Source organism: Penaeus japonicus, unplaced genomic scaffold (genome assembly GCF_977035675.1).
Source record: "Penaeus japonicus unplaced genomic scaffold, GWHDUDI00000001_assembly GWHDUDI00000042, whole genome shotgun sequence".
NCBI classification, from domain to species: Eukaryota; Metazoa; Arthropoda; class Malacostraca; order Decapoda; family Penaeidae; genus Penaeus; species Penaeus japonicus.
This window is the reverse complement of record NW_028234444.1, coordinates 19,285,474-19,300,473: the sequence shown is the minus strand read 5'-3', so window position 1 is coordinate 19,300,473 and position 15,000 is coordinate 19,285,474. Positions and strand designations below refer to the sequence as shown.

The following is a 15,000-nucleotide window of genomic DNA, read 5'->3' as shown; positions in this document are numbered from 1 at the left end:
GGTTTGTTGAGTCTTTATCCAAATTTAGCTATCTTTCTTTCAATCTATTTTTCTACCATCCTATCTTTCTATCTTTCTCTTAACCGACCTTTCTATCTTTTTATCTGTCTCCTAACTTTTCTCTCCCTTAATCTATCTTCCCCCCAGCCTTCCATTCTCTCTAACTTTCTTTCTCCCAGCCTTCCATTCTCTCAACCGATCTATTTATTATTCTATCTGTCTCTCAGCCTATCTTTCTCCCAACCTTTCTTTCTTGTAATCTATCTTTCACTTAACCTCCCATTCTCTCAACCGATCTATTTATTATTCTATCTGTCTCCCAACCTTCCATTCTCTCAACCTATCTTTCCCCCAACCTTCCTGTCTCCTAATCTATCTTTCACTCAACCTCCCATTTTCTCAACCGATCTCTCTGTTATTCTATCTGTCTCCCAACCTCCCTTTTTCTCGACATATCTTTCCCCTACCCTTCCCTTTTTTAAATCCATTTCAACCAACATTCCTTTCTCTCAACCTATCTCCCCCCAACCTTCCCATCCCCTCTGCTGCACTTTGATTATAAATCAACTTTTGAAGCATCAATATCACGTTCAGCGCAATAGAAGTTACATTTTAAGCATCATCATCATCCTCAGTGCAATGGATGTTTGACTTAGCTTTAATATCACCTTCAGTGCAGCGGCATTTACATTAAAAAAACTAATATCATCCTTGAAGTTAATTCTCAGAATCATTATCACCCTCAGTGCAATGCAAGATAAATCACAAGCATTAACATCCTCCTCACTTTCGTATCCGTGTGATGTTTCTGTGAAGGAAAAAGACTGTCATGGCATTTAGGAATACATGTGTGAGTACAATACTTCTCCTTCATTGTGTCTCGCCTTACTTCAGTCTCTCTGATCTCCATCTCTCTGAGACGCAGGACATCCTTCAGTTCGCTGTTTTCCGTCTCCGTCCCACTCCTCTCCTGTCCTTGCTCCTCCTGCATATCCTGTAAGAGAAAACATCACAGCAGGAATGTGTCTGTCCTAAGGGGCTTGTCATGCTATCTTAAACGATGATTATCAAAGTGGTGCAAATGAGTGGTTTGTGGTAAATCAGTGCAAGTGAGGAGGTTGTGGTGGTGACGTCAGTGTTATCTGCATGTGGCTAAGTAACCTAGTAGGCCTATGCAAGGGATAAGGTCCTTTTGGCAGCAACGAGCAGAGCGAGCAGACATCATATTGTTTGAGGAGTGTGACGGTCCCGAGTTGTGGGTCACACTACGTTAAATCGGCTGCTGACAATTTTTGTAGATTAAAAATTAAGGCATGTTATGTTTCTCCTGTGTGCTGGATTTCTGCAGAGCGATGATGATATAGAGGTATGATGTATGGCAATGGTAATCTGGTGGTTATGGCTTATTATTAGGTTTGTGGCTTTCTTATTTTAGGACTATTGGGTGAATGCTGATTTACTACCGGCTTAGCACTGAGGCGGATCCAAGGAGCGAATGCCGCTGTTATCACATTTCGGAAGCTTTTCCTCTTACCTGTAGCTCTCTGATCTCCATTTCTCTGACACGTAGGATATCCTTCAGTTCGCTGTTTACCGTCTGTAGATTAATCACCGCAGTCTCCATCCTACTCTTCTCCCGTCCTTGCTCCTCCTGCATATCCTGTAAGAAAATTCAACTCTGTAGGGCTGCCTCTGTCCTAAAGGGCTTGAAGAAAAAAATAAGGCAGCATAGGCAGAGGAAGTAGAATTCCACGACCAAGCAGTAATGTCGCTTCAACAAATAAAATCGGTTTTAAAAAGGAGGTAACACATTTCGGAAGCTTTTCCTCTTACCTGTAGCTCTCTGATCTCCCTTTCTCTGACACGTAGGATATCCTTCAGTTCGCTGTTTACCGTCTGTAGATTAATCACCGCAGTCTCCATCCTACTCTTCTCCCGTCCTTGCTCCTCCTGCATATCATGTAAGAAAATTCAACTCTGTAGGGCTGCCTCTGTCCTAAAGAGCTTAAGGCAATGAGCCTAGCTTCATAGGCAAAGGAAGTGGAATCGCACCACCCAGCAGTAATCTCGTTTCCACAAATAAAATCAGTTTTAGAAAGAAGCCAACGCATTACGGAAGCAAAGAAAATAGCTCATAACGTTGCATTTTCATTTACACAAATCCTGCAACCTCTTTGGAATAGTTGAGGTTCAGACCTACAAGGATATATTCAGGAAATGCCAGGTTCTCCAGGCAACAAGCTACTAATAATACAATGCTTTCTCGCTCTAACTCTCCTCTTTCTTAACTCTTGTACTATATCTGTCCCTCTCCCCTCCTCCATTCTCTCCTTCATTTCGTCCCTCTTTCTTCCTCTCTCCTGTGCATACCTTGAGTGATACATTCTCCTCTTCCTTCTTCCTCTGGTCTTCCTTTAGGTCTCTGATTTTCTGCAGATTCGCACTGATCTCTCGCTCTTTCTGCTCATGCTGCTTCTGGACAAGTGCTCGGAAAGACAAACGAAATGAACTTCCTCTCTAACATTTCCCCGCTCTCTCTGTCTCTCTCTCTCACTCTCTCTTTCTCTATTTCTCTCTCTCTCTCTCTCTCTCTCTCTCTCTCTCTCTCTTTCTCTCTCTCTCTCTCCTTGTTCATTATCCTACTAATCTCTCGCTTTTTCTGCTCATGTTGTTTCTGAAGAAGGATGTGGCATGCATATCATTATTGTTTCGCCCATGAAAGGGAGAGGTCATCTCCCTCCTCACACTGTCGGTGGATGGAGGGAAAGCCGATAACCACGAGAGAAGGAGAATGGTCTCATAAAAGAATCACGCGGATCAAATATTTATAAAGGATTACCTGTCACCAAAACCTTACATTTTGCTTTGCATTTCGTCCCAAATACTTCCCAAGTTCACCCCGTCTCTCCTGATCTATAAATGGCTGCCTGTCTGTTTGACTGTCTTGCTCTCTGGACATCTCCAGTCCACACCAAAAGGAAAATTCATAATGGTTTTAGAAAGGTTAGCTGTATTTTCTGTCATTCCAGATCTTTCTCTATCTTTTCATCATTATTTTGATTTTTTTTTTTCTTTACAAAAACTCACCTTCAACACCTTGATTTTTCTTTGTACCTTGATCCTTTCCTTCTCAGTCGCAATCCACCCTTGCACCACGTGTGTCTGAAAGTAATTACGATTCAACAGATTACTGCAATGTGATTTTGCGACCATGGCACTGACCATGATGCAGATCAATGGTGACAGAGGAAGGAGCAGAGTCTGAGCAACAAAGTCTATTACCATGGACACGCTTTGGAAAAGTTCCATGCCGCCGCTGGAGAAAGATTTCCGCATCAAGTCCTGCGGAGTCCTTCCTCCCTTATTCTTCTTGTACATGGAAGCCCCGAAGTTCATCAACGTGAACATAGTGTAGAGATGTCCTCGTAAAGTTGCTTTGTGGAGGGGCGTGTCGCCGCCATCATCAGCAGCGTCCACGTCGGCCCCGCCCTCCCGAAGGACTTCCAGCGCCGCCATGTGTCCATTCCAAGCTGCCAAGTGCATAGCCATCCATCCTGAAGGTAAACTTGACTGTAAAACCTGTCCTTGTTAAAAGTTGCTCTTTAAGGAACCGCTAACGAATTTTTTATTTTCTTATTTTCATTTTTATGCAATTTTTGTTCAGATGTGAGATGTGAATGTAATGATGATAAGCGAGATATGACTATGATAATAAAGATATGATACATATTTAAGAATATATAACATATATCAAGATATATGATGAAATATGACAATAATATTAAAGATGACGAAAATGAGAATAGGAAGAAAAGGATTAGAGAGAATTATAAGAAATACGAATGAAAGTGATAGAGCTATTGGAAATAATGACATTAGAAAGATCTGAAATCAATATTGCGATATTTGATAAATGCACATCATTGCCTTCCCTTCTAAAATATTATGAATTCAGGAAAACGATAACACTAGGTAAGATAAACTGAATTACAATAATTGTTAAGATTATAACAATGATAAAGATAAACCATTAAAAGAATATCAGTATGAATAACAAAAAGAATGACAATTGTTAAAGTATACTAGAGGTAGTTATAAAGCAATATAGCATCCTTGAAGATAATAATGAAATTAACAAATGATATTCTAAAATAAAAATCATAGTGACAATAGTTTTTATGTAATCAATGATATCAGTAATTAGTTAGGAAAACTCATTAGTGAGACCCTAATGATAATAAATGATGTGCATGAAGATGAAAAGGACTGAGAAGATTATAAAGTGTGGGAGAAGGAGAATTGTACAGACAATGAAGTGATAAAGAGTAGTTCACTTCAGTTCAGAGATATTTGCGAAGACGTCGCTTCGCCCGGGCTATATGGACGAGGCGGCCCGCCCTCTGCCAGCTATAAGTCCAGACTGATCTGATCATCATAACTGAATGTTTACCGTGGCGGTCGGATTGCCTGTAGGCGCTCCAGTTGCCAGGGGGCAAGAGACAGGATTCCGGCGGCTGTCGTCTCGGAATCCAGTTGATGACAATGCGTCTACCCTGATCCAGGATTCTCTGAGCAATGGTAAGAATTGTGGTCAGAAGATAAACATTTTCAAGGGGCGTGCTTTGTTGTAGGCTGTCAATGGCGGCCCTAGAATCTGTATGTATGACAACATGCCCGTCCGTATGGGCTGCATGGGCTAGGGCTCCCATAATAGCGACTGCCTCTGCCTGGAGCGAGGAGGCATTGTCAGATACCCGCATAGCTCTTGTTATACCCCTTGCTGCAAAACCGGCGCCGGCAGTGCGGGTGATGGGGTCTACAGAACCATCCGTGAAAGAGGTTTTACTACCCGGCGGAGTGATTGCTGCGATATTCCTCTCTGCCTCATCCCTTAACAGAGGTGGTGAGTACTGTCTTTCTCCTTGACAGGCTCATGACAGAAAACTCGTGCCCACGGCGGGGCTGTGACATAGTTAGGGTGGGGGAGGTCCTTAACAAGTAGTGTCTCCTTGAGCTCAAAGCATATCAGCACCCTGGCTGTGTGATACAGCCAGGTGTTGTTAGCAAAGAATTCGTGGTTCTGTGCAAGCCAACGTTGCACCTTTTGTCTTAGCTGCGAGCCCGGCGGGGACTGTAAAATTTTAGCAAAGAACTGGGCCGCCATCTGATCAATCCGGGTGTCCAGGGGGAAAAGATTGGCCTCCAAAAGGAGGTTGGTAACCATAGTCCACCCAGGGGCACCCAGAATAATCCTGGCGGCCTCGTTTTGCATGATGTCAAGCCTTTTCCTGAATCCAGGCTTGACTGTGATCAGGGCAACGGAGGCGTAGTCCAAAAAGGGACAGACAGCGTGCACATAGAAGGATCTTAGTATACAGTGCTCAACCCCTAAGCGCCACCCTGACAGAGCTCTCATGACAGAGAGTCTTGCCTTGGTACGGTCTAGGAGATATTTAATCTCAGAGCAGAAGGTGAGGTTCTCATCAACCCATACCCCCAAGTATTGGAAGACGTGAACCCACTATAGTTCTAACCATTGGACTCGCAGTCTTTGGTCGCGGACATTGTGCTTCAGTGCCATTGCCTTCGATTTGGCTGTTGATATCTTGAGCCCGACTCTGCGGCATTCCTCAGACATTAGGTCCAGACAACGCTGGGCCTTTCTAGTTAGGTTCTCAATTCGTTTCCCAGTAGAGGTAATTGCAGGATCATATGCATATGAAATGATCTTGCACCCCGCTGGGAGTGGAATGCCGAGGATGCTTAACATGAGGGTGTTAAACAGGGCCGGGCTAAGGACCCCCCTTGTGGAGTGCCATTCTCCAGGGGCAAATGCCTGGAAAGGTGACCTTGGAACTTCACTCTGGCAGTTCTGTCCCGAAAATAGTCACCAATCCAGGCAAGCAGTCTGATTTTGATTCCCTTGTAGATCAGGACCTCTTGAATGGCGAGTGGGCTTGCCAGTTCAAAAGCCTTCTCCAGGTCCAGGAAGACAATGACAGAGCTGGTGTTGCTGACAGTGCTCAGTTAGGTGGCCATTCTGTGAGCAGTGCTCTTACCACTTGTGAACCCATGTAAGTGTTCATGTGGAGGTCCCAACTTCCATTGGAGCTGGTTCAGTACCATTCTCTCTGCCGTCTTTTCCAGACAGCTGAGTAAAGAGATGGGACAGTACCGTCCCGGCTCCTTTGGTTTAGGGATGGGAACTATGTCAGCCCTCTTCCAGCACGGTGGTAGCGAGGAAGTCTCCCAGGACTTGTTGATGAGATGCAAGAATGCAAGCTCACCTTCATGTCCTAGGTGGGAAATGATGGGGTAGGAGATCCCATCACAACCCGGGGATGACCGGGAACTGGTCTTATATGTCCGCTGTAATTCCCTCAGAGAGAACATGGCATCTGCATCATCAGGCTCGACTGCCTTTTCTCTGATGAGGGCATGCCTGCCTGGAAGCAGTTCCTCTTGGCATGCCCTGGCAACTCTGCTGGTAGGCCGGCGCTACTTGTTCTAGTTGAGAACTCGAGTGCCAGTCTCTCCGCCTCCGACCGCGGGTCATGGTGGGTCTTTCTGGGGGCTGAGCGATTTGTGGCCAGTCTGATACGGTTCCACAGCTCTGAAAGGGAGGTTTGGTGGCCAAAGGACTCACACCACTCCAGCCACTATTCCTGTTTTACCCTCTTAGCAGTTTCCTGCCTCGTCTATGGCATTTACTAGTCTGGCCTCAAGTATATCCACATTATCGTTAAGTGAGAAGTCACTGGTTCTGAGGCACCTGGCCAGGGCCTGCTGGAAAGCTTTCCAGTTGGCCCTGTCCAGTGTCCACCTTCCATCGAGGATTGTGCCGGGGCACGGGTGCCGGGCAAGCGTTCAAGATTGTGGTGACTATCCCATTGTGATCGCTCGTGGCAGTGTTGTCCACAGACCAACTAATTCTCTCGACCAGGGCCGCAGTGACAAAGGTAAGCTCAAGGACCCCCGCCAACGTGCGTAGGCTCCTGGCTGTTGAGAAGAGCAATCTTGGGGCACGACTCAAGCACCTCGGCTATGTGGTATCCTACCGCATCACGACTCCGAGTGGGAGCCAAGATGGGGTGGTGGGCATTGAAGTCTCCCCCTATGAGAATTGGCTTGTGTGCCGCAGCAGCACACATTTCACTAATCTCCTAAGCTCCTACATTTTGGCCTGCTATACACATTGTACAGCTTGAGGGGACCCCCGGCCAAATGGATCTCAACGGCAAGGAATTCGACGCCTTCTCCACACTGCACAGGATCGGCAATCAAGGAGCAGGGGATAGTCGACTTCACAAGGGTAATCAAACCTCTGGTGCCTTGCGTACTCGGCAGCACAAAGGGATGATATCCCGAGAAGCGAACAGATCCCCCTGTTAGGGTCTCCTGGAGCATGACAACGTCAATGTTCCGAGATCGCACGATCGCGTGGAGAAGGGCATTCCTTGAGGAAAAGCTGTTGATATTCCACTGCAGTATGCTTAGATTAGAAGCCATTGTGCTAATATGAGTCCATTAAGTCTGTGTCGTCAACGACGTCGACATAATCGGTCTCGGTGTCCGACAACTCCTTGATGAGTTCCTCACTGAGCGCGCGTGTAAAAAATTGACGTGGTGGTATAAGTGGTGTGGAAGTTCAGAGCGACAGTAGCACTGACTGGAGCAGTGACAAGGAGACATTTTCCTCATATGAACTTATATTTTTGATATTTCATTTGGATATGTTTTTCTTTATACTTAGCAAATTCAACTTTATATGCAGGAGTTATTTTGTAAAATAAGTTGTGAAAAGTGAACTTCTCTGAATTGTGCAAATTGGAAATAACTTTGTTTTCGTAATAGCAATAAGACAATAACACTAATATGAATAGAACCATTATTGCTGAGGATGATGATGAGGATGATAATGAGGAAGAGGAGGAGGAGGATCATGAGGATAAGGATACTGATTGATGAGGAGGATGATATTCATATTTTCTAGAATGATAACGATGATGATATTGAAAATGTTAAAAATGATTATTGAAAGAATTAGCATTGTCATTATTACAGTCATAATAACTACAATGAGGATAACAATAACCGGAATAATAAAGATAAATAAACTGATGATTCTAATTATAAAAAAAAACATTAATAATACATAAAAGATAAGAGTGAAATTAAGAATAATATCAATAATGAAAAAAACATAAGATAAATAATGACATTTACACCAAAGAAAATCCTTATGATGATAATAAAAAAAAGAAAAAAAAAATGTATATATATATATATATATATATATATATATATATATATATATATATATATATATATATAAATGTTTAGTAATCACGAACGTCTTTAAGATAATGACAAATAAACAAATGAAACATAAATTATGCATGAATAGAATAGAATAATGAGTAATAATGAATTAAGGAAAGCTGATGATAAAGGTGTTCTCATTAAATTCTAACAATAATTGTTATAATTTTCTACAATATCAAATAAGAGAAAAGAAAGAAAAGCAAATTTCTTCTGACACCTTCATGACGTCATTCGCTTTCCAATCGCCTTACCATGCTTAGCCTTGGCGTTCACTTCTCCGCCCTTCTCGAGGAGCATCTTCACAAGAGCTTCATGACCGTCCCGGGAAGCACAGTGCAAGGGAGTCCAACCTGAGGGAGGAGGAAGCTTGTGTTAAACGTCTGTTCGTGAGTAATGAGCGTGAGAGGGGAAATGATGACAATGCGAAGGTGAATGTGAGTGAGAATGAGACTAATTTTGAGAGTGTGATAAATGAAGATGATTAGGATGATAAGGTTAAGGGGAAGGAATAATATGAATGTATGGAACATTAATAAGAATGCAACGAATAAAAAGAATGACGAAAATAAGAATGATAAAAAAAGGCATAGAAATGAGAAGGAAAAGAAAATAATTGCAAATGATAATGATAAGGAAAATTACAATGAAAATTAATATTCCATAATTATCTATCAGTATGATTGTGTTTTTAGTTATTACTATAATAATCAATGAAATTAACATTATTATCATTATATTAATGAAGACCATTATAATAATAACAATAATTACGGTAATAAAAATAAAGTAAGAACAATTTTAATGATAATAATAATAATATTAGTAATGACAATAACAATTAGGATAGTAATAATGCATATATATATATATATATATATATATATATATATATATATATATATATATATATATATATTTAACAGTAATAAGAACAATATTGAGAATTAATGGGAATAATGATAATCATTATCACATATAATAACTATGATTTATAATATTTTCATAACTATTCATGATTAATATTTGAAATATCCATATAGTAATGATTATCATTATCGTTAAACGTTATTGCCATCATTACTATCACTACTATCATTATCCACCTTCCCATCATCATCATCATCAATATCATTAACTGTAAAGGGTTTCGGTGGTGGTTTCCATCTGGCGATATCGGTTGCTGGGTGTGTGTGTGGGTGTTGTTGGGCTGAGTGAACCATTTCGTCGGTTCCCCCGAACCACGAATCCGACGCCTCCTTCGAGACCTCCGTAGTCGTGGTCGGTGAGGACCCGACTACGACCGGTCACTTAGCTCCGATCTACGAACCTGTGTGCACCTTTGGTAGGTAATTCCTATAATTTTGATTGTAAGTATATTACATTCGATATGTATTTAAAACCTTCTTTTGTGTGTGATACTGTAGCTATAATTATATATTCATTAGATAGAAATAAGGATAACATATGATAATAGGAGTAATGATAATAGCAGCAGCAATAAAACAATAACAGTAATTTAAATCGGACCGCTGATGATGATGATGATGATGAGGAGGAGGAGGAGGAGGAGGAGGAGGATAGTAATATCTCCGTTTACAAACAATGATAATAATAAAAAAAAAAAAAAATAGTGTCAAATAATAACAAGAATGATTTAAAATACCATCATAATCATGATAACTACAGTTATCATAATGATGTTGATAATGATAATAGTAAGAATATTCCAAATAAATGTTATAAATATAACACTAATAATAATAATGGCAATATGAATATAGATAACACATAACACTAATAGAAATAAAAAGGAAAACAAAATCAATAATGAAAAAAAGGTGTAAAAAAGGACGTAAAAAGCATATGAAAAATACCAAAATGATGGAAATAACAAAAAATAAATTACTTCTGTGGATGCCATATAATAAAGTGAATGTTATTATAATAATTGCCATGATAATGTTATTATTAAATGTTCATAATGTGAATGTTAATGTAATATTAATGTTAAGGATGAATACTGTTACAAAAGCAATAATCATAACATTAAAAATAAGACAAAAAGTCATTAATAGACAATATGAATATAGAAATGAAAAACAAAAATGGGAAAAGAAACAAAAGCAAACTTCTTCTGGCGCCTTCATGACGTCATTCGCTTTCCAATCGCCTTACCATTCTTAGTCTTGGCGTTCACTTCTCCGCCCTTCTCGAGGAGCGTCCTTGCAACAGAATCATGGCCGTTCAGTGAAGCCCAGTGTAAGGGAGTCCAACCTGAGGTAGGAAGACGCTTGTGTTAAACGTCTGTTCATGGGTAATGAACATGAGAAGAGAAGTGAGGATCACAATGCGAAGGTAAAGGCGCTGTCATACTAGTCACTTTTCCGTCAATTTTTGAGCGAATTGGCATCTTTCTAGTCAGACGATAATTCCGAGTTTCCGCGCGAAACATTCCCGTCGTCTTATTGGCCAAGCGTAATCAAATCAAGAACTATATTTTTAAATGTTCATATTTGTTTTAAATCATTAATAATATTCAAATATAATGAAATTTACTTTTCTTATTAATAGCTTAAAATTGACAAAGAGAAATCTGTAAATCTAAATTTTATTTTCATAGATAAAATTTGTTTTAAGTGCACGACTTCATTGTTTACATCCGTCAGCCGCAGAGCGCGCTATTTTTCCTCCAGTTTTGAAACACAATGGACTGTGGATGGACACAGGCCCTTCAGAAGAATACTTGAATTAAAATATTTTATTGTTTTTTCTTGTTACGCTCAGCATCTGCTAAAACTGCTAAAGTCTAGCATAACCGCGCACTATCGCTTGTTCGGCGCCATTGTTTACAAATGCGATGCGAGTATCGCATTACTAAGCCGATGGCTCCTAGTGTACACTGCGCGCCTCAAAAAGTTGACAGTTTCTGAAAATTGACGAATAAAAACAACGGAAAATAGGCTAGTGTGACAGCGCCTTAACTGCGAGTGAGAATAACAACAAGAAGGTGAATGTGAGTGAGAATGAGACTATTTATAAGAATGTGATTGATAAAGCTGATTAGGATGATAAGGATAAAGTCAAGGAATAGCATGAATATCGAGAATAATAATGAAAATGCGGATGATAATAAGAATGTTCATAAGAATGAAAATTGCAAGAAGGCATAGAAGTGAGATGGAAAAGATAATCATTGCAAATGATTATGAGAACATGATGACTGATAGTGAGAATGAAAATTGAAATGAAATGAAAAGTGGAATGTAATTAAGAATGAAAAATATTATGTGAGTAAGAATTATCACCATTATTAGAATTTGTACTGAGATTGTAATGTTAATGAGAATGACAATTGTAAAAAAAAAATGAACATTTGATAATTATTTATCAATTATAGAATTCTGGTTTTTGACATTGCTGTAATGATTATTGTAATTGTTATCATTATATATATATATATATATATATATATATATATATATATATATATATATATATGAAGATAATAATAAGGATAACAATAATCATGATGGCTATAATGATAACAATAATGATAAAAAATGACAAAAATAATAACAATAAAAATTATAGTAATAATAATAATGATAATATTGACAATTCTAACAATAATGATAATATTTATGATAATGATAAAGATAAGAACGATAATAATGATAATAATAATAGTAATAATGTGATAATAATAATAATAGTAATATTGATAATCATGGGAAGAATAATAATTATTATCATTATCAATATCATTTCCACCATTACTACTATTAATAGTATCATTCTCATCATTATCACAATTACTATTACCATTATCATCATTATATCACAACTATTATTGACACAATTATTATCATTATAGTGTTATCATCAAGATTACCATGGATGATTTCCTTATCACTATCATCATTATCAAATATTCCATTATCATTATCATGCTTATTATTATTGTTTTCGTTGCCATTACTATCTCTATTATCCCCGTTGTCATTACCATCATGATTTAACAACACGGTAATATAACAGATAAAGACCTCGCAACAATAGCACCAAAAAAAAAAAAAAAAGCATGTAGGAGAACAAGAACAACAGGATCACCAAAATAAAAATAATGAGAAGAAGGATAACATATGATGATAATTTTCCCATCATCATCATCATCAATATCATTAACTGTAAAGGGTTTCGGTGGTGGTTTCCGTCTGGCGATATCGGTTGCTGGGTGTGTGTGTGGGTGTAGTTGGGCTGAGTGAACCATTTCGTTGGTTCCCCCGAACCACGAATCCGACGCCTCCTTCGAGACCTCCGTAGTCGTGGTCGGTGAGGACCCGACTACGACCGGTCACTTAGCTCCGATCTACGAACCTGTGTGCACCTTTGGTAGGTAATTCCTATAATTTTGATTGTAAGTATATTACATTCGATATGTATTTAAAACCTTCTTTTTTGTGTGATACTGTAGCTATAATTATATATTCATTAGATTAAGAGGGTATAATTTCATTACAACCTCCACTTTGAAAAAGGTTCAATTTTGTGTGTATAATTCAATATATTTGTGAATATATTGCTAGAAACAAAATGTTATTTTTGTTTTCCCTGAATCAGTTAATCACCCTGAGGACTATATAAGATATAGGTAAGACATTTAAAAGAACCCCTGACATTATCATTATATCATTACCATCATTTTTGGTTATTATCATGAAAGTGTTATCATCAACATTATCATCGATGATTACTTTATCATCAATATTTTTGTATCATCATTGTCATCATTAACATTATGAAACTTATCGCTATCATCATTATGGTTGTTGCTTTGTTGTCATTACTTTCTTCCATTATCCTCATTGTCATTACCATCATGATTTACCAACACGGTAATATATCTGATAAAGACCTTACAACAACAACACTAACAAAAGCATGTAGGAGAACAAGAACAACAGGATCAAGATAGAAATAAGGATAACATATGATAATAGGAGTAATGATAATAGCAGCAGCAATAAAACAATAACAGTAATTTAAATCGGACCGCTGATGATGATGATGATGATGATGATGATGATGATGATGATGATGAGGAGGAGGAGGAGGAGGAGGAGGAGGAGGAGGATAGTAATATCTCCGTTTACAAACAATGATAATAATAGAAAAAATATAATAATGTCAAATAATAACAAGAATGATTTAAAATACCATCCTAATCATAATAACTATAGTTATCATAATGATATTGATAATGATAATAGTAAGAATATTCCAAATAACTGTTATAAATATAACACTAATAATAATAATGGCAATATGAATATAAATAACACATAACACTAATAGAAATAAAAAGGAAAACAAAATCAATAATGGAAAAAATATGTAAAATGGACGTAAAAAGCATATGAAAAATACCAAAATGATGGAAATAACAAAAAAGAAATTACTTCTGTGGATGCCATATAATAAAGTGAATGTTATTATAATAATTGCCATGATAATGTTGTTAAATGTTCGTAATGTTAATGTTAATGTAATATTAATGTTAAGGATGAATACTGTTACAAAAGCAATAATCATAACATTAAAAATGAGACAAAAAGTCATTAATAGACAATATGAATATAAAAATGAAAAAAAAAATCAATAAAGTAAATAATGAATGATCAGGGAGGTTCCAATATTGAATTATAACAATAATTATTATACATTTCACGTAAACAAAAATGGGAAAAGAAACAAAAGCAAACTTCTTCTGGCGCCTTCATGACGTCATTCGCTTTCCAATCGCCTCACCATTCTTAGTCTTGGCGTTCACTTCTCCGCCCTTCTCGAGGAGCGTCCTTGCAACAGAATCATGGCCGTTCAGTGAAGCCCAGTGTAAGGGAGTCCAACCTGAGGTAGGAAGACGCTTGTGTTAAACGTCTGTTCATGGGTAATGGGCACGAGAAGAGAAGTGAGGATCACAATGCGAAGGTAAAATTGTGAGTGAGAATAACAACAAGAAGGTGAATGTGAGTGAGAATGAGACTATTTTTAAGAATGTGATTGATAAAGCTGATTAGGATGATAAGGATAAAGTCAAGGAATAGCATGAATATTGAGAATAATAATGAAAATGCGGATGATAATAAGAATGTTCATGAGAATGAAAATTGCAAGAAAGCATAGAAATGAGAAGGAAAAGATAATCATTGCAAATGATTATGAGAACATGATGACTGATAGTGAGAATGAAAATTGAAATGAAATGAAAAGTGGAATGTAATTAAGAATGAAAAATATTATGTGAGTAAGATTCATCACCATTATTAGAATTTGTACTGAGATTGTAATGTTAATGAGGATGACAATTGTAAAAAAAAAAAAAATGAACATTCGATAATTATTTATCAATTATAGAATTCTGGTTTTTGACATTGCTGTAATGATTATTGTAATTGTTATCATTATTTATAAATATATATATATATATATATATATATATATATATATATATATATATATATATATATATATATATATATATATATATATATTGATATATATATATATATTGATATATATATATATATATATATTGATATATATATATATTGATATATGTTTATATATTGATATATACAATAATCGTGATGGCTATAATGATAACAATAATAATAA

General features: G+C 37.6%; 1 protein-coding gene across 1 annotated transcript in view; it reads right to left on the bottom strand.

Annotated features, from left to right (window-relative positions):
• Nucleotides 1-15,000, bottom strand: part of LOC122245199 (uncharacterized) — a 42,712-nt gene that overhangs the window by 22,965 nt on the left and 4,747 nt on the right. Inside the window, exons 3-10 of the mRNA XM_086534879.1 lie at nucleotides 14,134-14,232; nucleotides 10,501-10,599; nucleotides 8,577-8,675; nucleotides 3,283-3,554; nucleotides 3,088-3,162; nucleotides 1,834-1,950; nucleotides 1,535-1,660; nucleotides 890-994 (exon numbers count right to left, since the gene is read on the bottom strand). Coding sequence (XP_086391005.1) covers nucleotides 890-994; nucleotides 1,535-1,660; nucleotides 1,834-1,950; nucleotides 3,088-3,162; nucleotides 3,283-3,554; nucleotides 8,577-8,622 — 741 coding nt within the window. The 5' untranslated portion in view covers nucleotides 8,623-8,675; nucleotides 10,501-10,599; nucleotides 14,134-14,232. The remainder of the gene's footprint in view (nucleotides 1-889; nucleotides 995-1,534; nucleotides 1,661-1,833; nucleotides 1,951-3,087; nucleotides 3,163-3,282; nucleotides 3,555-8,576; nucleotides 8,676-10,500; nucleotides 10,600-14,133; nucleotides 14,233-15,000) is intronic.